The sequence below is a fragment of the Malurus melanocephalus genome, unplaced genomic scaffold (genome assembly GCF_030028575.1).
Source record: "Malurus melanocephalus ecotype Western Australia unplaced genomic scaffold, MMel_1.1 scaffold_106, whole genome shotgun sequence".
In the NCBI taxonomy this organism is placed as follows: domain Eukaryota; kingdom Metazoa; phylum Chordata; class Aves; order Passeriformes; family Maluridae; genus Malurus; species Malurus melanocephalus.
The window spans coordinates 2,079,497-2,102,858 of record NW_026623338.1 but is presented as its reverse complement, the minus strand read 5'-3'; the positions used below and the strand labels follow the sequence as shown (position 1 = coordinate 2,102,858).

The window sequence follows — 23,362 nt, the reverse complement described above, 5'->3', positions numbered from 1 at the left end:
TCTTTAGGGAAAAGGGGAATTTGGAACAACAGTGGGAAGTCACAGGGAAATATGAAATAATTTTTTWAATCCYGGCCTGATTCCTCAGGACCAAAATCTAAATTCACACTGAACAGAAAGATGGATCTCATATCACCTTTATTGAATGCATCCATTAGACTTCATACTCCTTTCTCCATCACTTGCATAATTAAAAGTCACTGGTTTAGGTAAAGTCCAGTGCATCATCACATAATTGCACAGAGATACTTTAAACTTCTTCAACATGGAGAGAACATGGACTTAGCATAAACTGGTTCTAATCGGAATTAGAACCAATCCTTWAAAAAAATGGAGGCATTCCCATGGTCTTTGTGATAATACTGTTGGATATATGAGAAAGATGTTACCATTAGGTTGCACCAGCAGTTTTGTTTTCAATAGTTTTCATTATATATATATTTTAAATAGATATATCACTCTTTAAGTAAGCACTTTTAGAAGTTTCTTAAATCCATCCTCCATATTTACCCCCCTATTTCGCCACCATTTTCAATGCGTAAAATGCTACTGCTTAATACTGTTTTGAATTAGCAAACAATTCTCATATTGTTCAGACTGCTGTTTTGGCATTTCTTTTGCATTTCTTGTCTAGATGTGATTTGGTCTGTCAATCTGCTTTGGAAGACATAAGCTAGAATTTCATTCCCTCAATCTGAATATAATTTGTGATGGGGTGTATAAATTCAGATTTCCATTTCAAGTCCTGTATGCAATTTTGATGGAAGACTATTAGTAAACAATTTCCCTTAGACTGAAGAATAAAAAACAATATCATAACTRTAGACTGGAAGGCTATTTCAAGGTATCAAAACCACTTCTATTTGCTGATTGAAGAAAGASCCCACATTGTTGCAGGCTGTACCACAAAATAATTGACTGCAACAGGAGTTCTGCATCCCAAGCCAAAAATGAGGGCACATAATTGACGTCAAGGTCAATTATCTGGTAGTGAAGTACCCAACAAAAGGAGACTATTGTGATTAGAGAAATAAGCAGAACATTGTGAATTTGGAAAGGCTGGCACTGGAGACAGCTTTTAGACTCTTTGTAAATCACCAGAAACATTGTGTTAGAGCACTGAGCATCACAGATTAATTCATAAGGAAAAAAACAAAAAAAAAAAAAAAAAAAAAAAAAAAAAAAAAAAAAAAAAAAAAAAAAAAAAAGAGAGAGAAATCAGTTATGGTGCAGTTGTTTCACTGGACTTTTGTTATCTTTAGCTTGTAAATGTTTCATAGTGCTGCTTCCTCTGCTGCACACTAAAGGAAATACCACTACAAAAACACACAATGTTCTTAAAACTGTGCCACGGTCTTTTTGAGCCSTATATTTTGGGTTATAAATCTACCCAGTCTATCTACCCCAGTTTTCTTGAAACACTCTTTCTAAAACTTATTTTTTAAAAAATATGGTTTTCCAAACTTCTATATGTAACAAAATTCCTAGTAGCTTCGTGCTATATCATTCATTACTGTGTGTTCCTCATGCAACTGCTATTACTCCTCTCACTTTCCCCTCCTCTCCTGACTCCTTATTCTACACAGGAATAATCTTTTGTGTTTTTTTTCTTTGTTCTTTTCTTAATTTAGGAAATGATGCTGGAGCCATTATTAACCCAGAATGGATTAGCTTATTAAAAACTCACAAAAGAAATGATTCAAACCTTTCAGGATAATGGGAAACAACTTCTTTTGACTTTAAAGACCCCCACAATCAGTCTCACAATCAGCATTCAGTGGCAAGCTGATAGCTCCATATTGCATCTTCTGTTTTTAATAAGGTCTTACTGGTTCAAATCCCTTCCTTCTAAATGGCGTTAGTCAGTGACTTAAACAGATCAGCCTATTTGGTTGCAAACATTGTGCTCTGTCTTGGAAAACAATTAGAGCAATTGTACTCACCCTACRGTAAAAAACTGCCTCATCTCCTGTCTTCGAGACCTCATCAGTTGCTTGTATTCACCAATGCGCAGCTTCTTGCCGTCCACGATGCAGGTGCGTTTTGGTCGAGGTTTGTATTTGTAATTGGGGTACTTTTCTAGGTGGATTTTACTTAGTCGTGCCTGCTCTTCGTAATAAGGTTGCTTCTCTTGGTTTGACATGGATTTCCAGCGAGATCCTACGGACACAAAATGTTAGCGAGTGCTCAGGGAAAGCAGGTTTAACTTTGCACATATGCAATTCAACGTGCCTTCTCACCGTAATAATTTTTAATTAAGTTAGTTAAATAAACTGATTTAAATTTACATTGGTCTACACATATATTGGCTTGCACAACCTGAGTCACATTAAAAGAACTCTTACTTTCAGATATTGCTGCAGACCAAGCATATGTAAATCTCTATTGAAAAGGTGCGYTTAAAATCAGCAGTTAAGTCTCAAAATCTCAGCCTCGTGCTGCAAAACAGACTGCTTAATTTTTTACAATAAGAGCATTAATCTGTGAGTACTTCCATACCTCTGTAATAGCACTCATGATCTGATGGTTAAGGAAAGTATGCAGCCATACTTCTACTGTTAAAAGCCTAACACATTGCCTAGGGACACAGGCTTCTTTGATATTTTTATGAGAATTTGGTTTATACACTCCCGCTAATAGACATTAATAACTTGCTATGTAGCAGGGAAAAAGTATCAAACCTTATAGATTCAGCAAAATTATGAACAATCCCTTGCTGTCTGGGTGTCTTAAATTTACTGGGCTTCTGATATAAGCTTGGCATAATATTGACACCTGTTTTAATTCTTATTATGCACATTATTTTCTGGCCAGATGTAATAAACACACAGAATTGAATCGAGAAATGGTTCACAAATCCACATTGAAAAGATAAAAAGTAAAACAGAAAGCACATTGTAACTATATACACCACTTCAGGTACTGTAAACTTCCATTGAAAGCTGCACCAATAAAAAAGTTTWAAAAATTAACATAGCGTACACAGGAAGAGGCAAAAGTATTCAGATCTCTTGTATTGTTTGTAAGGAGCTATCTAAACACTTGAATAGAGACGGGAATAAGAAATGCAGAAAATAGCTTTTTYGTGTCTTTTAGATGAATAAAACTATTACAGCTGTGGTAAACRTGGGTGGAAGCTATTCTTTTACCAACATTTTTCATACATCAACAAATGGAAAAGTTGTATAAATATTATCCACAGCCAGCAATACTCTGTGTCAGTTCTAATATTTCAGTCTCTTTTCTTATTGTCCTAGAAAAGTTGCAAGATATTATATGGGTACAGACTTATTTGTGGCAGAGCAGATACTGACAGGTTAATTCCATGGTTAACAAACACTCAATTGCTGGCACTTCTGAAATATTTATGCTGGAAGTTTACGTTTTAATGAATACAGTTACTATGCTCCTAATAGTTTTTTTCACAGAATGCACACAAATAATATAGATTCCCTACAGCTGCCAACACTGAAACAGTGAAGGTTTTATRCAAAACTGAAAGGCTATTCATATAACTTACTTATATGGTAGACAAAAATATGAGAACTACTAAGAAAGATTTCTGGAAGTTTTAGGACAAAGTAACATTTATTTCTGTGTATTCTTGCCTCTGATTGAACTAACACGCAACAAACTTTGCTAAGAATGTATTTGAACTCARAGTTTACAATAAAATCATTACAGAGGAAACGTGATTTTTACTTTTATTTATTATGAGCTACATTTGCAATCTGTCTTTCACTTCAAAGACTTAGAAAGCAAATATAGGTTTTAGCATTTCACCACTCATTCTCACGTATGTTTCTAATTCTCCTGAGGGGTCTTAAAAAGCAAATCAAAATTTCTCAAAAATGAGTCCATTTATTTGTGCAGTGGCAAAATATAATCTGTGGAATACTCCCCCATTGTCCCAATCTATATAAATTAAATATTAACTATGGTGTTTTTTACCTAAACAATATCTGAATTGCATGCTTCTAGTGTTTAGTTTTTTGAGCATTACAACATTTTGAAACAAACATAATTTTTGACGTGAGGTTTGCATGCACAGGTCTTTTGAACTGTGTCATGTTTCTTTCTTTGACTTTGCACTGTGACATAAACCTTTGATTTTGATTTTATACTTTTTTTTTTTATCCCAGTGTTTAGTCTAGCAAGTACCATTTTGCATTCAGATGATTTGTAGCTCAGGTGTGTTCTAATGGGATCTACACAGRTCCCGTTAGACCTTTTGTTAGGTTAAACTCTTGCAACAGATTTCACAAAACATTCCTTTTCAATGTTGCTAAATTTTAAAGCACTTAATGACTGCTGTTAAGAATAAAAAGTTTTAGGGAAGGGGCAGAAAGGGAAAAGTAAGGGAATGAAAATTAAAACAACCTATGAATCTTCATTTGTATTAGTTTCAGTAATTACAATTTTGGTGAACATCCCCAAAAAAAAGAAAAAAAAATCCTAAAATTAGAGAAGYTCATGGAATTGTAGAACATTTTGGGTTGGAAGGGATTTAAAGATCATCTCRTTCCAACCCCCTGCTATGGGAGGGACACCTTTCACTATCCCAGGCTGCTCGGAGCCCCATCCAACCTGGCCTTGAACAYTGCCAGGGATGGGGCATCCACAACTCTCCTAGGCAACCTGTGCCAGTGCTTCACCACCCTCACAGTGAAGAATTTCTTCCCAATATCTAACCTAAACCTGCCAGCACACCTTGTTGCCTTGCACTTACCTAGGATTTTGCTGATGTTGGAGTTGTGCATGTCGGGGAAGGCCTGGAGGATTTTCCGGCGCTCATCCTTGGCCCAGACCATGAAGGCGTTCATCGGCCGCTTGATGTGGGGCTCGCTGCTGGCACGGCCCCGCGAGTCCCGGTAGACCCGGGCTTCAGCCACCGTGGCCCCTCCTGTTGGCCAACAATAATACTGCTGTAGTTTAGCGGCAGAGCCATTCACTGCTTTACTCCCTGTAACGTCAGGGCAGGAAGAAACAAGATGGATGCAAAACATTATTATGAGGATTAGGAAAAGTGATTCAATGCTGTGCTTATTTTAGCCTCTTTTGCTCTCTTTCTCCCTCTGCTGCCAGATCTAAAACAGAGAGAGATGGGCTGACCAGGGTTGCTCATCTGGGATGACCCAACATCMAAGTGAAGAATCAAATTGAGCTGGTATTTCTCCAACTAAAGACATGGAGATTTGATAAAGTTTCCATTTGGGACTTCAACATAAAATACATGCTCTGAAYGCTCAACAAAACTCACATAAACGTTACACTTGAGAATCCAAACTGATGTAGGCCTGTTGACACGTCATTGACAATGGCTTTGCTGTTTGAGCAGCCAAGCACATGCAAAGAGTTTCATAAAATAAATTGTACAATGGCACCATACATGCTGCCATTTGTATGGGTCCAATTCCCTTTGAAGCTGAACATTTCAAAGTTGCACCTGCTTGGCTTGAATTTTAGATGTGCTTTGGAACATTTGACTACATATATGTAATAAAAATGTCTACCTCCAACAGGTACACACACAACATCCTGGGGCCTCCAGAGTGGGAGATAAGCACTCCAGCTCTGTGCCTGCCATGCTTTAGGGCACCCCAGTGTCCTGTCTCTGTCACCAATTCAGCTTGTACCTGCTGAATGGGCTTTTGAATGCATCCAGCCCTGTTTCTTGACAACAAACAGCAAAGCCTCATAGGGGTAACAGAGYTCACAGAGCTGAGTGTAACACGAGTTAATATGGGAGAAACAGACATCCAGGGCATGCCTTTACTGGAAAAAAAAACTTCTGCAGTTGTGATGATAACAACTTTTTAGAGTTATATCTTGACTATAAAGAAAGCAAGAAGTATTTACAGTGGGAGACTAACATGTTTAGTCTTAGACCTCCTCAAACTGATCATGTAATTTAATACCTTCAAAAAGCAAGACACTTAACAACTTAGCACAGCAATAAGCCTCCTTTTTTTTTTTTCTAAACTATTACAGCTCCCAACACAAATTTACTTGCCAAATAATATAGAATTAATTCTTTGCACTAAGTAAAACACTGCGGTTTTACTGAGCACAGGCACAAATTTTTAGTCATTGCAAAAATCAATTTTCCTAATTCAGAGTGAAAGCATTATATAGCTATGCCATTTAAAAAAATTCCATACATGAAACACATTTACATGAAAAAAGGTCCTAAAATAGAGGATGCATAACTAATACACTACCTTTTTTGCCACCAGGTCCCACAGTACATTAATTTCATTTAAAACGCACTGACCATATAGGATAAATTGATTTTGCTTTATATGGTGTTGACAGCCATGTTTATTGTGCAGTGAAATGCAGTGTAGTTTCGGGCTGACTATATCCATCAACACGGGGCAATATGCTGACTACTGGGCCAGATGAAGACATACATTACCCTGAGAGCGAAACACTCATTCGTGTACAGCGGTGTCTTCTCCTGAGGATCACCRCGCTGATTTACGACACCTCCAGTGCCATTACTTTGGAGCTGACACCGATTTGGCAATTTGTATACTAACATGTGCGCACATAAAGGAGACAGCTTTGTGGCAAATGCGAGCTGCAGAACTGTTTTAACACCATTCTGAGTTAAGCACCGTGCTACAGGTGTTCCGCATTCCCAGGATGCTTTAGTCAGCTTTTTAGCGTAAAACAGGAGAGAAGTTTGGAATAGCGACCTGCAAGTTGGACCAGTTTAGGGGGGGGAGTGGTTGATGAGGCTCTGTCCATTGTTGCCAAAAGCTTGGACCACAGGCATATCAAAGCTAACATATTTTGAGAGAGGATGTATTTATCGTGAAACTGCAAGGCATTGCAAACATAGCAAGTCAACACTGAGATATTTACTGAGAGAAAGAGCTGTATAATTCGAGAAAAATCAAACATAGCATGTAACAGTTCTATTTTTTTAAATATTATAAAAAACGTGTTCCCAGCATGAGGGCAATTAAGTATCTGGTGACAAAAAAACCCAATAAATTATTATTTGTGCAAAAGTTATCATTTGTTTTTCAGTTACTCTATTCAGAGCAAAAGAAAGACATATTTGAATCCACAGGCTGTCTTTCCATTGTTTATTTTCCCAAATGTACTTATTCACTATGGATAAGGAGGGRTTTGTCTTTAACCCTTTCTAACAAAATTTTGGGTTGAATTTCCTAATTTTGTGCTTCAATCCTAACGAAGTTAAGGATTAGTTTTACTGTGAGCAAGATTATAAGGTGACTTTTTAATCTAGATGTAATTTAGACAGAATAAAAACAAACAAACAAAGAAAAAAAAGGGAAAAAAAACAAGGAAGAAAACCACCCAAAATAATGTGTTTTCAGAGAAAGGTTATATTAGAAAACAATTGGTACTTGGGGTAATAAATTACAACCATCCCAAGAAGGTCAACTCTGGCTCCATCCTCTTTATGCAAGTCCATACTTGAAGGACTTGAAAAGGCAGCCAAAGAGTTGATGTTCTTTGAGCTTGATCTCTGGGGAAATATTTGCAAGTTGACCTATAGGCCATCACAAAAGCATTTGCAAAGTGAATTTCTGCAAATAACTAAAGTAATATAATCTCCACGCTCTTCTGTCTCAGAACCACAGAATTATATTCAGCATATAAAGCATTACAATAAAACAGTTCTTGCAGCATGGRATTCTATGGAGGGAGCCAGAAGGTCTCAGTACCTTTTTAGATTAGAAATTAGGTGCTAATGATACAAATACACATATGCACAGTGGGGTCTTACAAGTTGAAACACATAAGAACAAGCTTTCAAATTGGTTGTTCTTAGGTAATTCATTCTGTCAAGCAGATATTTTGACGTTATTGTGCCCTATATAAACAATTTCAAAGAAAATATGGCGTTTTYCCCTATTGTGATAATAGTTAGTACTGATGGAGGCCGAAAGAGACACCTGAAATTTTTAAAGAAAATATATATGCAAGTGAAAAGAAGTAGGTTTTTTATGTCTTYCTGAAAATATTTTCAGGAAATTCCAATAAATAATAAACCTAAAACACCAGATAAAATGGAAATATACTACCAGTGAAGGGCAAGACAAAAGGAGGAAGCTGGTAATTGTCTCCCTGTGGCAACTGATGCTCTATCTGCCAGTTACTGTTCATTCTGCAATCACAGGAGTGATTTTCAAAATTAAGAGCTTGGTGAGAATTTACAATTATTGCAAAAGCAGTGCAGTTTGGCTGCCCTAGTGGCTTAGTTGGCAAACAAGTCTATATTTTGGCCTAAAGAGAGGCTGTCCTCAAAGTGACACTTTTAGCTTCTGGATGTGTTCACTGCCTTGCTTCCTAGATCCTTTGAAAGTGCTCCACTTGTCATAACTTTGATGATTTAAAACTAAAAGCAGCTTAAAGAAGAATGATCCTTTTTTGTGGATATATGTCAGGCAAACCCTCTGTGAAAGCTGGATTCCATAGTACTCTGAGGCAAAGAACACCACAGAATAAACCTAAAAATGCTACAGCTTCAGGAAAACAATTTCAAACAATATTTTCTTTTCTAACRAGCTCTCTAAGCAGAAAATATTAGAAAGATAAAAGTATCTGATCACCAGCAGGAAAGATAAACATCTTCATGTGAAATWAATGTTAAGAAACATAAAATAGCAATTCAATTTTTGTTTGTTTATTTATTTATTCCTGCCTTTATCTGAGTTTCTTAAATTTACTGATGAAAAGAATTTTAAGACAGACATCATCTGTCTGATTTTCTTGAAAAAAAAGCACATTACCTGAAATCTTAGCCACATTAGTGTTATTCCTACTGTCTTTACTGAGGTATGGGTTACCTTCCATTTTACACTTCATCTACTGAGATTGGGCCTTTATATGTTACCAGAACACCAAAAATAATAGATGTGACAAAAAGCAGCAAAAAAGGCTGAGAAAAAGATGAGGAAAAGAGAGAAAAGGAGTGACAGGAAAAACAAAGAGATTTTTATCAGCCAGCCTGCCATTCCTTAATTACTCTTCACACTATGGCCATTGATCCATGTTTGAAGTGATACATTTCCCCTGATATCCCTCAGATAATGAATCTGGTTAATCTAGAGAATGTACTGCAGATCAACTTCCATGGACACASACTGAGATAGGACACACAGAAATAAAGACAATCTTTCCAGGTTCCTGGTATGAAAATGACTGGGCAGGAGAAAAGCTCCTATCCTCAGTTATTCATTAAGCTGAGGCGACATATTTGCTTAGTTTGGAGAAGATTGTGACCTCCAAAATATCTGGCCCTGTCTGTGGTAATACAGCTAGCACTGCAGAGACCAGAACCCATTAAACATATGAACAGGAGTCACTCTTTTACTGCAAGAGATAAGTTACTCATAAACATGGACATGCCCTAAAAAAAAGGGAGCATGAAAAACCGGCTGGGCGGTCCCCTGTGCTGCTCCTAACCTGTGCACAGACAAAGGCAGCCTCTGTGAAAAATATAGCAGTATTTAAAATCAAATAGAAAAGGACAAATGTGGAAAGAACAGAAAGAAAAGAGGAACTTTGCTTAAAACACAAGAGTAGCCATTTAATATTTTGGGTTATCAATTTTAGAGGAAGCCCCAAAAATTACTGCTACTACTTCACTGCAATCTAAGTGACATGTAGCACATACAGAGTAACATTTATCTCTTCTGCCCCTTGCCTGCCTCTTACTTCTTCATCTTCAACAACATTCAGATTTTCTTATTCTTTATTATCAGCAAGAGAGGTGACATAAATGGGTACCCCACAAACTGTTGTCTTTTCTGGCATGTCTTGTCATCACTAGCAAAATACCCACTTGGAAACATGGCTAGGAATTTGGAGCAGGGGTGACACAAATGTTCTGTTTTTCAAGCTGCTTTTATTCCAAATGCTAAACAAATATTATTCAGCTGCAATTTGAGCATTGAACATTTCTCACAGCCCGCGTGTCAGTGAATGAATGGGAAGAAAAACTGAGAAAGCCACAAGCAATTCATGAAATACTGGAATATTTAAATGGCCTCTAAAATTTTCCCCCTGCAAGGGTTCTGAAATGTGCTAAGTAAATACTAAGAGTTGGGAATACATTGTRCACAGGTTAGCTACATCCAAGCAGCACTTGGTCATGATAAGATTTCTCTTTTTCCTGTTAAGAGACTCCATTCTCTTTAAAACATCAACAAGAAGAACCAACCGGGAATTCCCTAAGGTCAGCTCTGAGGAAACATAAACCTCTAATTCAATAACTCTGCTACTGCACTGAAAAAGGCCTTATTATTGCAACATCCATATGGAGTCAATTGGACATTAATGACTAATCAATCCCTCCCCTTTCTATTCTACTTATAGTGTCACAAGCCATGTTTAGATTAGCCCATTTCCTGCTTGGGATCGCTCAAGATGTCTTTTGTTCTTTCAGGGCCGGCCTGACGGAGGCAGCTTAAACAAAYACACGACCCAAGTGGTGCAGGAGTTATAAACTGCCATATGTGAATGAACAAAGGGGCCATACTAAAGCCTTTTGTGGTATTTGTTAATGTTTTTCATCTGAGTTTAAAAAGACCTAATGACTTTGTGGTGAGCTGATGCATGTGGCTCGTGGCTTTGCAAAATGAAGGAAATTCTAGCCAGTTATATATCAGCATATATTTTCCAGAGTGCCTTGTTTTCGGTTTTGGTGGCAGCAAGTTTACTTTTTTTAGTACATTTGTTTTACATATGCAAGCAAATGTACTTAATCTCAATTAAAACACAGCACCAGTTTTCACAGCCACGCTCACAACCTGCAYATACATCTTTCCCCATTTGAAAGTCTAAAGCTAAAATTAAGAGTGAGTAAAATCTGCTGCATGTGGAATCAAAGCAACTCTTCTCAGCTCCACCRGTTCATTCAGCAGGGTTTAAAGCTGAATTGTTAGCTGTGCCCTAATAAATACCAAAACAATAATTCTAAATAAACTGCCAGCACATCCATGCTCTGCAGCCTGCCATGCCCAAATCTGTGCTATTTAAATGAATCAAAACTGCTAAGTGCAGCTACTTGCTTGATGGCTTACACAAACAGTTTAGCTTTCTTGACCACATTCATGGCAAAGCTAACCCTCATGGAAACTTGGCATAAAATGCAGCTAAAACAATAGAAAAATGCTTTAAATTACATGGGATATTAAYGGAATTAATTAGTGCTTAAGGCCTGCCTTAAGCTTTCGGTGGCTGACATAGTCACACACATGCTCTAGCATCAGAGTTACTCTGTGAAGAGCCATGAAGCATTTATACAGAAATTGGGACGAAGAAGCAGCCTCTACTATAAATTTGGGGAGGTGTTTAAGTGTCATCATATTTTTCAATCATGTGCCACTTGCAGACTTCAAGACCCTTCAGAGATAATTAATTAAATGCTAACAACCCCTTTCTGACATTAATGTTATTGATAGAAAAGAAATATGAATCATATTTAAGTTGAAAGTTTTTCAGCGTAAGTGATGATGCCAGAAGTAAGGGATTGCCAGGCATCAGATCTAAGAATCTACATTATTGTTGTTTCCCTTAGATATTTTATTTCATACTCGTGAGGAAAATAGAGGCCCAAAGAAAGGAAAATCATGGATGAAACAACCCAACCCAAGAGAAATAATACTAATAGTTATTGTAAGGTATCTGACAAGATCTATGGATTTGATTTAGCTCGTCCACCAGCTAAGCAATTATTGTTACTATATTAATCATATTCAAAGTCAAAATAATACAAAGAAGAATGTATAATCTCTTTAACATAAAAAAAAATTCTATGAAAGTAACAGCTTTACTGGCAGTGGAGCTGYTATTCACATAATTTCAAATTTCTCACAACACGAGTGTCACCTAGAACATCCAGAAAACACAACATTGATTTAAAACACAGGGACCAATTCTGCAGTCTTCAGTCATCCCTAAACGTTTTTTGCATAGAAAAAATCCTGTCTGAACAAGGGCCATAGTGGTCCATTCATAATTCAGTCAATACTTCATTTTAAGATGGAGAAATGACAGACAGGAATTAAGGACAGAGAAAGAAGGCAGTCTGACTTCAYATTTGATGTATGCACTGTTCAAAGTGGCTGAACACTGCTCTCTGATTGCTCTCAAATTATTTAACAAAATAATGATTTTTAAAAGCTTAAATACAATGTAGTTTGTAAAAAGGAATTATGTTTAACAATGGGAAAGTGTTTTATAAAACCATCTCCCTCAATTTACGTGACATTAATGAAATGAAGAATACTTAGCAAAATATTTTTAAAAGTGTTGTAGTCACTGCTTTAGTGACCCATTTCCTGCATTMAAACTTCAATAATTTGTCACTTTCTGAATGATGCAACATCATTCTTTCTACCAATCTAACTAATTCCTTCCATCCAGTGTTGTTTTCACTTGCCATATCATATCAGCAATTAGGTAGCAAGGATTTGGGGCTAGGATATGCACATGTAATTTCTTCTCGCCTTTTACATGGGGTGCTGATATTACAATAACTGATAATTTCATTAATAAATAACATAACATGAAGAGAGAGAAGCAAAAGCATCATGGTAACAGGAGTTCTTTTCAGGCTAATTTTTCAAATAAAGGTACCCCTGTGCATTTGGGATTTGTGAGCAAAACCAAGAAGAAGCTTTTACAAATGTGGCAAGGGCATGTTTGGATAAAAAATTGAGTGTTTGCCAYGAAATAGGGGCTTACACTAAAATTTACAAATCATTCTTTTTGAAATTCCCATGAAACTACCCCTGCCAAATTGAAAACACAACCATTTATTATATGCASAATCTGTGAAGACACTGTAAAGCTCACACTACACACCCTTCGGAGCACTGATCCTGTGAAATTAAATCAAAGTAAAAAATAAGGAAATATTTACCCCTTGCTACCAAGTTTTTCACTATGCACTTGCTTAGACACTTTGCATATCTACATGGAAGAAAGGCACATACTCCTAAACACTTTTCTATTGCTGAGATACTGAGGTTCCTGAAGGAGAAAACGGTACGTGTTTTAGACTTAGAAAAATAGACACTTGTACCAAGAGAGCTTGTTTGAATCTGCAATTGTTTGAATGAACAATTATTCATGCTTAGCCAGAATAGATGATCTTTCCTTAGTGTATTCATATTTCTGCCCCATTCCCTGTGCCTGAGGATTTAAGGAAGGGCAAAATTCCTCCCTCCTTCATGCTGCATGATATAGTGGTGATTTTCTCCATCAACTGAACATTCTATTGTGCCTGCAAATTTTATGCTATTTTACGGAGCTTMAAGCTCCTTTTACGATATTGAGGCACTACCAAGAAACCCTCAGAGAATCAGGACCACAGGGTGTTTACACCTGGTGGCTGCATGAGTGTGAAAAAAATGTTTTAAACCACTGAATTACTATATTTAATTTTTCAGTCAGTCCACCTAAAAATAGCTACACAAACTGACTGATGCTTTCAGCATTTGTGACAATAATTTTCTCATGGGTGAAGATTTTCTGTGTAAAACTGCAGCCCGCAGTTGCTTTTTACAGCTGCCTTCTAAATTCCTGAAAATAATGTTTTACTATATAATGGAAATTGTGAAAAGCTCTTAGTCATAACTGTGCTAATAGGCACCCCTATGTAAAACTCAGGGCATTGTAAGAGTGGTTGATCGTACAACTTCAGAAATCCTAAGTGTAATTTTTTTTAAATAAATATTCTATAAGAATCGATTACTGTAGCTTGAAACGTCAGACAAGAAAGCTTCATATTAACAGTAGAAAAAAAATTACCTAAGACAGTTGAAAATCAAAAGCTAGCAGTTGTGGAAGATATCCAGGTTTGTTATTCTGAAAATGAGAAGCATACTATACGTTAAATATTAGTGTCTTGAGAGGAATAAGTTTCAATGCTGTGGAAAGATCAGTCCACACACTCACAGCACAGGTTTTTCAGTTCCCTCTCTAAAATGTTATGGGCGTGCTGGCAACAAAGAGATGCACAAAGTGGCTGCCACCAGAAAAGTGATGGGGTGGTTCTTAAAGACATCTTATTCCTGTCCCATTTGCAGGTGTTGAGTTACTCCAGGGCCAAAGCACTGAATCTCATCCAACACAACTGAAACACTGTGCCTAAGTACTTTATCCCGGATTCCTGTTATGAGTTATTCTGGAAAATTTAAGTATCTCACTCAATATCAGGCACAGCCAGATTCATAGATGTTGAAAATGGCAACTACATTCATTGAAGGTCACCTTTTAGCATCTGGTCTAATTAAGATAATAAGTTATATTATCTTTAAATAATAAAGATATAATATTTTGATTTGGGGTTTTGGGGTTTTTTTTTGTTGCTGTTTCAGGGGAAGGGGGGTGTTTTTGCAATCAAAGGCCTATAACAAGAATTCAGAACAATAAAAATTCCAGTACTTGAGCTTCCTCTCTGGATACATTTCTTTGTTTTCAGACAGCTTTAACTGTTTTCTGGGCTTCATCTTTCTCCTCTCAACTGCCATAGCAACTATTACAAATATTTACRTGCGACAAATACTGGCATGGAGAGGAATTCTTTCCTGCGGTGTTTATGAGGTACTGTCACAAAAGTAGGTGATGCTTTCCCCTGCCTGTGCTACCTGCTGTTTACACCTCTGCACAGGAGGGTGTTAAACAAGTTACCTCACGGCTTGGGATGGTGTTGGCAGCCTGCCAAGGTTGATCTGCCTGCAAATGCATGGTTCCCTTTCACCTGCTTCTTCAGCTGYCCAAAGCCAACTTTTTTGGAAGAAGGAACCCTCACCTTTTTGTAAAAGCAATTATTTGTTATTGGGCATTTATGAGGTTGTTGAGGCTTGAGCAGTTGGTAGAGGTGTCCCTTTAATTATACATCCAATAGATGTGCAAACCCAGGCCCTGGTCATGATGTCTGCTCTCTTGCCAGGGAGGGAGAAAATGACACTTTGACAGATGGACAGAAATGGGTGGCATTTTCTCCTCAGCCTTACAGGTCAGACTTGTGCTCTCCTTGTAGCTCAATTTTCTTCCACGTTCCTTCCACATTGCAGACTCCCTGTCTTTCCTCACTTAACTCATTCCTGTCCTCCACATGATTCCACATTCACTGCTGCTGATGCGATTATAACTACTCTCTTTTTACCATCTTCTGGCAACTGGTTAAATCTGTGTTGATACCTAACACCATTTCTTTSTTTCTCTGCCATTTAATTTCCCTTGCTTTTGGATAGGCACAATATCCCATTTTGCTACAACATTTCTTGCAGCAGGGCTAGCTCAAGTCTGGGAAGAGCTAATTTCCTGGACATAAAAAGACAGACTGTTAACTGCAGCAAATCTTGGGCTATTCATGGGCTTTGTATGTTGGACAACCAATGCATCATCTGAAATGCTGCTGAACTGGGTTCTGAAGCTTACTAATAAATTGGAATATGTTCTTCTAAAAGATAAGGCAAGCTTGTGCCCTTTAAAGTGTGGATTCCAGTCAAAAATCAGGTTCAGAYCAAAAACTGAACTAGAATTAACTAGATGAAGCTAGGCCTAGCTATTGGAACCAGGCAATTGCCAATGGTCATCCAGCTTGCAACAGGCTTGCAAGTTTAGTTTCCTTGGTCATGGCTCAAAGACATCAGGAACCCAGATAAGGCTTAAAGCTGTGTAATCTCAAACAGTGGTTGATATATAGAGAAAAAAAATCTTTAACCCAAGGAATTTACAAGTTGAAGTAAGAGACAGCAAGCAGTGCAAGGAGGTACACAGGCTCTAAGGAGGACACAGACACTAAATCAGTGAATTTAAGGAGATGGGCTGGTGCCAATCCCAAGCTGAGMAMTCTAAGGACTGACTGGACAGCTAGGTTTCATAGCAGAAGTTATCCTCTGGGAGACATTGAAAAATCTCATTCGTCKAACAAAAGGACAAATAAATACTCAGATATAGATAAAGTAGACAGACAGATCCCAATACATTATTTAAACCAGTTTCTATCTGAACTAGCAGACAGGTACCTACCCTTAACATGTCCTTAAGGATGGACAGGGCCATCCTTAAAATGCACTATCAAGCATCATCAAAGTATCAAAGAAAGAAGCAGCAAGTACTAAACACAAGGTTTACAGAAACAAGAAAACTAGCATATGAAAAATGTGAATGAAAACATCAAAACAGGACTCAGAACTCTTTCTGTACATTATCTCAAATGGCAAACTATGAGGCCAAATATTTAACTCATAGTTAATATTCTGCTTCTAAAATATCGGCATGAATGAACATGGAACTCAATGCTAAGCACTAAAAAGGCATTTTCATCTCTTTTTATTTGCTTTCTAAAAATTAATTCTGCCTTGCAATGTATTTCATTTTCACTGAGGAAAAGAAGGACACAGATAAGTTGTTTCCCTTTTACAAAATCACATTATGAAGTAGTGGCAAAACAATAACATTCAGATATTTTTGCCGAGCCTAGGATCCAATCAAGAAAATTACATTTTAATAGATCCAGTTCTTTGGCAGGAATGAAGATCAGATCTTGATGGAATTTGAATACCTGAATATGACTGCTGAAGGAAACCACCCTGCAACCTGAGCTAAGGTAAAATCAGTAATTGTCAACAGGAAGGTTAGGTCTACTTTAGGGATTTCTATCTACCAGAAAACAAAATTGCAACACACTTGCTACAAATTTCTAAAGTATTTGATCACTACCACAAAACCAGAAAGAGCTATAAGCATTTTACAATTCAAAAGAATCAACACTACCGCCCAAAAGTGAGCATCTGTGAAAGGAAAATCTTTCTCTAGAACTTGAACCAAAAAAAAAAAAATATTCACATGATCCAATATTCTCAGTAACTAAGAAGTAAATACTTTAGTATTTAGTATACTAGTTTACTTTAGCATTACACAGGATTTTTGACCTGAAATTCACACAGGGCTTACCTGTGTCTCCTGACTACACCCTACACACTCTGGCCAGCAGATGTATGTCAGTCATGTTCAAGAGAGAGTTTAACTACGGCTAAAGCTGACTTGGTGTGTGCATCCCTGTTAGCTATATTTGAGCACTGACAACCTCAAATGTTCAAAATTATAAAGCCACCTACACAAAGAATTATGTTTCCTTTAAAATGTTAATGTTTCAGGAAAAAAAATCCTTCTAAGTTCTCTAATTGGCTCTTGTTTATAATTTTGGGTACTAGTCACCAAATGTTTATAAGGCTTTCAAATAATGTTTTTGCATTTTGGTAACTACAAATGTATCCTGTATTTTGACATGACAAGTGGGACTTCAGGTAATGATACAAGTTTAACAGCTGTGGATTATTCATCAATGGTGGCACAGTCAGTGGCAATGTTTTAAATAGGGTTTGAGCATGATTTTTAATATAGTTAGATCAGTCCTGCTGAAGGACTAATATAAGTAATAGAAATATGGTTTATGTCACATTTAATACCAAACTCTTGCTAATGATTTTCAGGCCTCCATTCAGATGACTGTTAGCTCATTATGAGCAACACAAACTTTGAAGACAATTTTGTATATGTTAAAGTACACCTAGTTACAGTTAATTAAACTTTACCTTTAATTAATCTTAAAAAGGTTTTCACACACTGGGAGGGGACAATGAGTTAAAAAAAAATTGTTCTATGGTATTTCACATTTGTCTAATTTCCAAGTTTAAAGAATTTCAATACTTGTAATTCATGACTCAGAAAAATATACATGTAGCTTCCCCTTCTGATCAATGAGCCAGTACCACAAGCACTCCCAAAATTACAGGAAAACATGACTCTGATCCTGTCAAACTCAGATCACTGCCATATGTTAGAGAAAAGATGTAAAGGAGTAGAGAGAAATCATTGCTAGATACAGTTACAAAGGCATTCCATAAAACAGGAGTCTGCTGATATGTTTTCCAACAAATTAGACAAACCTTCAATGTTGTGTCAAAACTACGGGAGTCAGGGGCACTTCCCAGATCTGGTCAATCTCAAATGCCTGTTGGGATGGGCAGACATGCACTGTCTCTGCACACTTTAGTTTCCTATGGAAATGCAGTAGGGCAGATCAGGAGAGAGAGTGCACTCCTACAGCCCTTTTGCTCTACCAGTGGCAGGGTCACAACACAACCCAAACTGCATTTCCCCCAGTTTATGGCCAGCATTGGGACTAAATTTGGAATCCTTAGCTCAAGAAATAAATCTGGTGCACTGCTGCCCCACCCTTACACCTGCCCCTACTATCCCTTTAAAAGAACCCTCTAGAAATTGTTAATATCTTCTCTAATTGTAATGAATTACATAACTCCAAAGTCCTAAAATTCTGGTGATGAGAGTAACCCCTTGGCAGACCTAACAGCCATCCACTCACTCTGTCACAACTGCACTTGAACCTCAGAGGTCTGGATGTATTTCTGTCAAGATAGAGTATCGAAAGTTGACCATCAATATGTCACTTCAGAAATCTTTATTTCCTGTTTGACTGTGTAATATGTATAAAAGCACACATAAAAACACAGAAATATTAGCTAAAGACTCCTAGAGCAACCTGAATTCAAAAAAAATCTAAAAAAAAAAAACCAAAAAAAAGAAAAAATATTTTAAGTAAAAATGACAACACAGAAAGGAAGGTGAAGAACGTGACTGTGCCTATTAGGAACCTTTGGCATCAGCTGAGACTGTGGCAACACAATGAAATGCAACAAGGCATTCTCAGAGGAGGTGAAAGGGGAGAAGCAAAGCTGGTGAAAGGTCTGGAGCACAAGTCTGATGAGGAGAGGCTGAGGGAGCTGAGGGTGTTTAGCCTGGAGAAAAGGAGGCTTGGGTGGGACCTTATCACTCCCTACAACAACATGAGAGGAGGCTGAAAAGAGGTGGGAGTCAGTATTTTTTTTTTCACAAGGAAGAATTGACCGGACAAGAGGAAAAGCCCTCAAGCTGTGCCAGGGAAGGTTAAGATTTGATATAAGGAATCATTTCTCCACTGAAAGGGTTGCAAGCCCTGGAACAGGCTGCCCAGAGAAGTGTCTGAGCCACCATCCCTAAAGGTATTCAAAAGATGCAGATGTGGCACTTGGGACACGGATTAGTGGTGCACTTGGCAGTGCTGGATTGGCCTTGATGATCCCAAGGGTCTTTTCCAACCCAAATGATTCCATTATTCTAAAGAACAAGCTCTAAAGCATCTTAGTAGCCCAGGGCTGAAGTTTGGAAGCACAACATAATAGGAACACATACAAAAAGACATTGACAAAAGATCTGTGATAGTTTTATGGCAATGAGAAGCTGGACAGAGTGTGTAACATAATGCAGTATATCAGAGACCACAGTTTAACTGCTGATATTTCAGCTGCACTCTTTTCAATGGACTTCCACTATAAATTAATTTAGGCTCGTAGTGTCATCTCTCAACCAGCTTGCCAAATATAAAGGGCAAAACTCGGGTTGTATTTTGAAGGATTTCTTCTTACATCCAGCTAATATCTAAATTCACCTTGTCTACAGCGAGAAGGACAAATAAGCAGCTCAGTTTAGAACTTCTGCCAATGTTTCTTTTCAGCTCAGCAGTGCCATGTACCCATCATCTCTTTTCCAGAGATATCTCTTGGCTGCTAAACAAATTCTGGAAATCTGAATCCATTCATGAACTCAGATTTCTAATGTGGAGAGGTCCCATGCCTCAAAGTGCCCCAGTAGCTCTAGAAAGACATGCACACTCAAACTGGCACACATCACTGTGGCTTGGGTTACACGTGGCAAAGCTCCTCTCTGCACTATCCAGTAACCAGGAGGGCTGCCAGTGCCACGAGGGGTATCAAGATACTAAATTCAGGACACTTTAAAGAGAATGGATGAATTGAAAGAAATAARCTAAACTAACAGTGCTGTCAGAGGCCTGATGCCATCTAAACAAAAAACGGTGTGTCTGGAAGTATTGCCTTGCAACATTTCACCCAAACTGACTATAAAAAGTATTGTTCCACAACTTGAAATATGATAACTGATTGGTCAAAAAGTGCTTTGGAAATTGCATGTGTCTCCTGATTCCATTTTTCTAGAAAAAAAGAATCACTGCAAATACCTGTCTGAAAGTTATTTTTTACCTACATTCTGCTCGTTATTTTTCTGTTTACAAATTATACAACAGTGGCCAATCAAATTCAACTAAGGATGAATAAATGAAGCTCATGCATAATAGCYCCCTAAAGTTTACTGGTCCTATTCTTTTGATCCAAGGAAAAAAGCAGACTTTGGATCTGTTAGATGTTTGGATGTCAGTGGAAAATTCATAGGTATTTCAACCTTCCCAAGCTATAAGTAGAATTTGCCTGGTTTAAAAAGAGAAGAATGATTCTCAAACAGAATTAAATTGAGGGGCTAAAACCCTGCACGRTATTCTACCTGAATAGTACATTAATCTTCCTACAGGAAGGGTTCCGATAGGTGTACGTGTGCTCTTCTAATGTATCATAGGCTAGAGAGGGTCCAGGGACACCCTTCCAGAGAGTGCATGGTAATCCTGCCAGAGACTCAACTCACTCCTGATAAACACTGATTTCCACCTGGGGCTTGAAACATATAGATATACATATATAAAACCCTCACTGAAATGAGTGCTTATACCATGAAAAAAAAACCTTTTCATACAGAAAATGTGAAGTATTTTTCCATTATCGTTTGATAGCTGCCTGTGAATAGAATTGTGCTTGCTCTATCTTGAATATGTGGTGCACAATGGGCAGATCTCTCAAAATGCTCTAACCTTCTTCAAAGCTGCTAAATACTAAAAAAATGGGGAATATATRTCCTTCCTGAGATAATTTTCTCAATATCTCCTGAAATTTAGTTGGTAGCATAAAATGTAAACCCTTCTTTGGCAGCTACTTGGGGAAAAAATAATTGTGTTTCATAAGGGCYAAAAGGGTTACCCAGTCCTTTTCATGTCTCCACTTTTTGTTMTGGACTTACTGAAACCTCACAAATTCAGACAGAAATCAACCAAGAGTTATCCTGGAATGAAACACGAACAGTACTTATGCCACTGGCAGTRTTTCAGCTTTATCATCCTGTGGTGCAGTGTTCAACAACCCACAGTCAAAACTGCAACTCACCTTCTGCATCTTCTGGCCTTGTGAGATCGATGACGCCAGGGCCAATTTTTCCATCTTCATTGGGTTTCCCTGTTAACTGTGGGCCTAAATTTTCAAACCTTGTTCTTTCCTGGAAAAGAACAGAAGGACTCTTAATGCTCCATATAGGATAGTTCTCGTGGTATGCCAGTGCATATGTGTATGCATCGATACATGCCTTATTTTCTAAATCTGAACAAATAATGAATGCATCTAATTAGAATTTTAGCTCAGGGACAATTTTTTTTTTTTTTTTTACAGATTCTGAATGTTTGCATTTATGAAAATCAGTTTTAAATGTGAAACATATACAGAAACTTTGAGATTATTTTGATCTGCAGTGCCATAATGCATAAACGATTGTACATGCAAATACAAAACACTCTTGGCAGCACACAGTGCTGATCGATGCTGCTCACTTTGCCTTTCCATTTATTTTATAACTCAAACTGAAAAAGACAATCAACATTTGGGAAACATGAAAATTCAGAAGCTGAAAAAAGAATTTGTATTAAAATGCACTGGTATTTTAATGAAAAAAAAAAAACCCACTTTTTCCCTACTCCGAGATTCAAGTTTGCATTTATACCTCTGTGAAAACACAAGATTGAATTTTATGCAGAGGTTTTCAAAGACAAGCATTTGAAAGAAGGGATGATATGAGGACAGAACTGATATTATTTTGTCTAGAAATTTAAATTGTGTCTCAGTGAAAAGGGAAATTAAGAGGAGAAAAAAGGGGAAAAAAAAGTAAAGATAATGCCCCCTCCTAGAAATACAGAAAGTTTTGAGAACTGGAGACCTCCATAGGAAACCTGGAACCAGAGAGTGGAAACTGAAAGGTATTTTATATGTTAACCCAGTTCCTCACTCAGCTGCCGGACAAGGGCACTATGAAGGCAGTGTAATATTGTCTCTCAATAGTGGTCTCTGTAGTGCTGTGTATCAGTAGCAAAGTGTTCAGTGGTTATCATTAATTTAGAGTTCTCATTTGAAGGAACATAGCATGTTTTCCCTCTTGCCTTGTTGTTACCTCTTCAGATTAAACTTGGCATTATGTTGTACTTGTGAATGAATGGAACCTTGTTGTTCATTACTATGAAACAATATTAAATGTCATGTCAGCTTGAATTTACAGACGTGAAATACCAGCTTTCAGCTCTACGAACAGTTTCTCCATGTTATGCTTAATGCATTATGCAGAAGCAGAGTGCTGACTGCTGTTCAGTCTATTGTTCAATGACCTAGTTCTGTGCTGTGCTCACTAGACACCAGGAGGAAACGTTGGGAGATTCCTTCCTAAAAGATGGTAGAAACTTGGAAATGTTCTTTGGGACAAAACATGGCCTTGACTCCTCATTTGCTCCACCCCTAACTACTTCTGCTGTCCAATATGATTATTTTCTATTATCCTGGTGTTTCAGACATGAAACCCCATCAGGACAAGTGAGGAATTGTTTTGATTCCTCATGCTTTCAGTTCCTTTAACCATGGATTTTTAAAATTATTCTCTGCTCAATTTGCAGTGGAAAAGAAAGCTCAGTCTGACATTGGATTTGCCACAATGTGCAGCTGAGGTGTTTCAAGCACTAAAAGCATTTCTKACCCAGCTGTCAGAAAAAATAACTCCGCATTTTATATTTGGTTAATTTCTTCATTAGTCTCCTTCTGTAAGCGTGGTTGATGAAGGATCTTACACAAAGGAACTCACAAGGAGATAAAGAGTTACAAAAGAAATTTGACTGCAAAAAGGCACTACAATACTAGAGGCCCAATATTTTACTGAAAAAATGTTGTGCAATGTAACAATACAYCTGAATCATCAGGATTGGATCTGTCTTACTGGCAGAGAGAATGAAAAATAAGTTTATCAAGGATTCTGTGTTCCATTGCAAAGGGCTGATTTGCAGTTGAGATAAAAACAAAGATCAGTGCTAAGAAAACAGCTTTTGGCATATTTATTTTCTCTTCCAAAATATTTGCACTAAAAGCTTTCTCTTAAGGATGTTAATACAGCACCTGCAGTATCCTAGGAAGAACAGYCTTTAAGTGTGTTTCAGAAAAAGAAGAAATACCTTTCTGCTGTAAAAATCAACAGACCCTGCTACATATCAATATGCACATTTGGAATATCTTTCTAGCCATTCATTCTCTTTGATTTTACCAGAAAATATTCCGGTACAAAAAGGAAAAAAAAAAAAAAAAAAAAAAAAAAA

The 23,362-nt window shown here is 37.4% G+C and overlaps 1 protein-coding gene across 4 annotated transcripts in view; it reads right to left on the bottom strand.

Annotated features, from left to right (window-relative positions):
* SOX6 (SRY-box transcription factor 6) overlaps nt 1-23,362 on the bottom strand; it is a 252,853-nt gene that overhangs the window by 5,801 nt on the left and 223,690 nt on the right. For 2 of the 4 annotated variants that reach the window (XM_057369294.1, XM_057369295.1), the window contains exons 12-14: nt 21,129-21,237; nt 4,730-4,963; nt 1,944-2,160 (exon numbers count right to left, since the gene is read on the bottom strand). In XM_057369294.1, the coding sequence (XP_057225277.1) occupies nt 1,944-2,160; nt 4,730-4,963; nt 21,129-21,237 (560 nt within the window). The remainder of the gene's footprint in view (nt 1-1,943; nt 2,161-4,729; nt 4,964-21,128; nt 21,238-23,362) is intronic. The other 2 variants (XM_057369296.1, XM_057369297.1) reach the window with 1 other exon arrangement.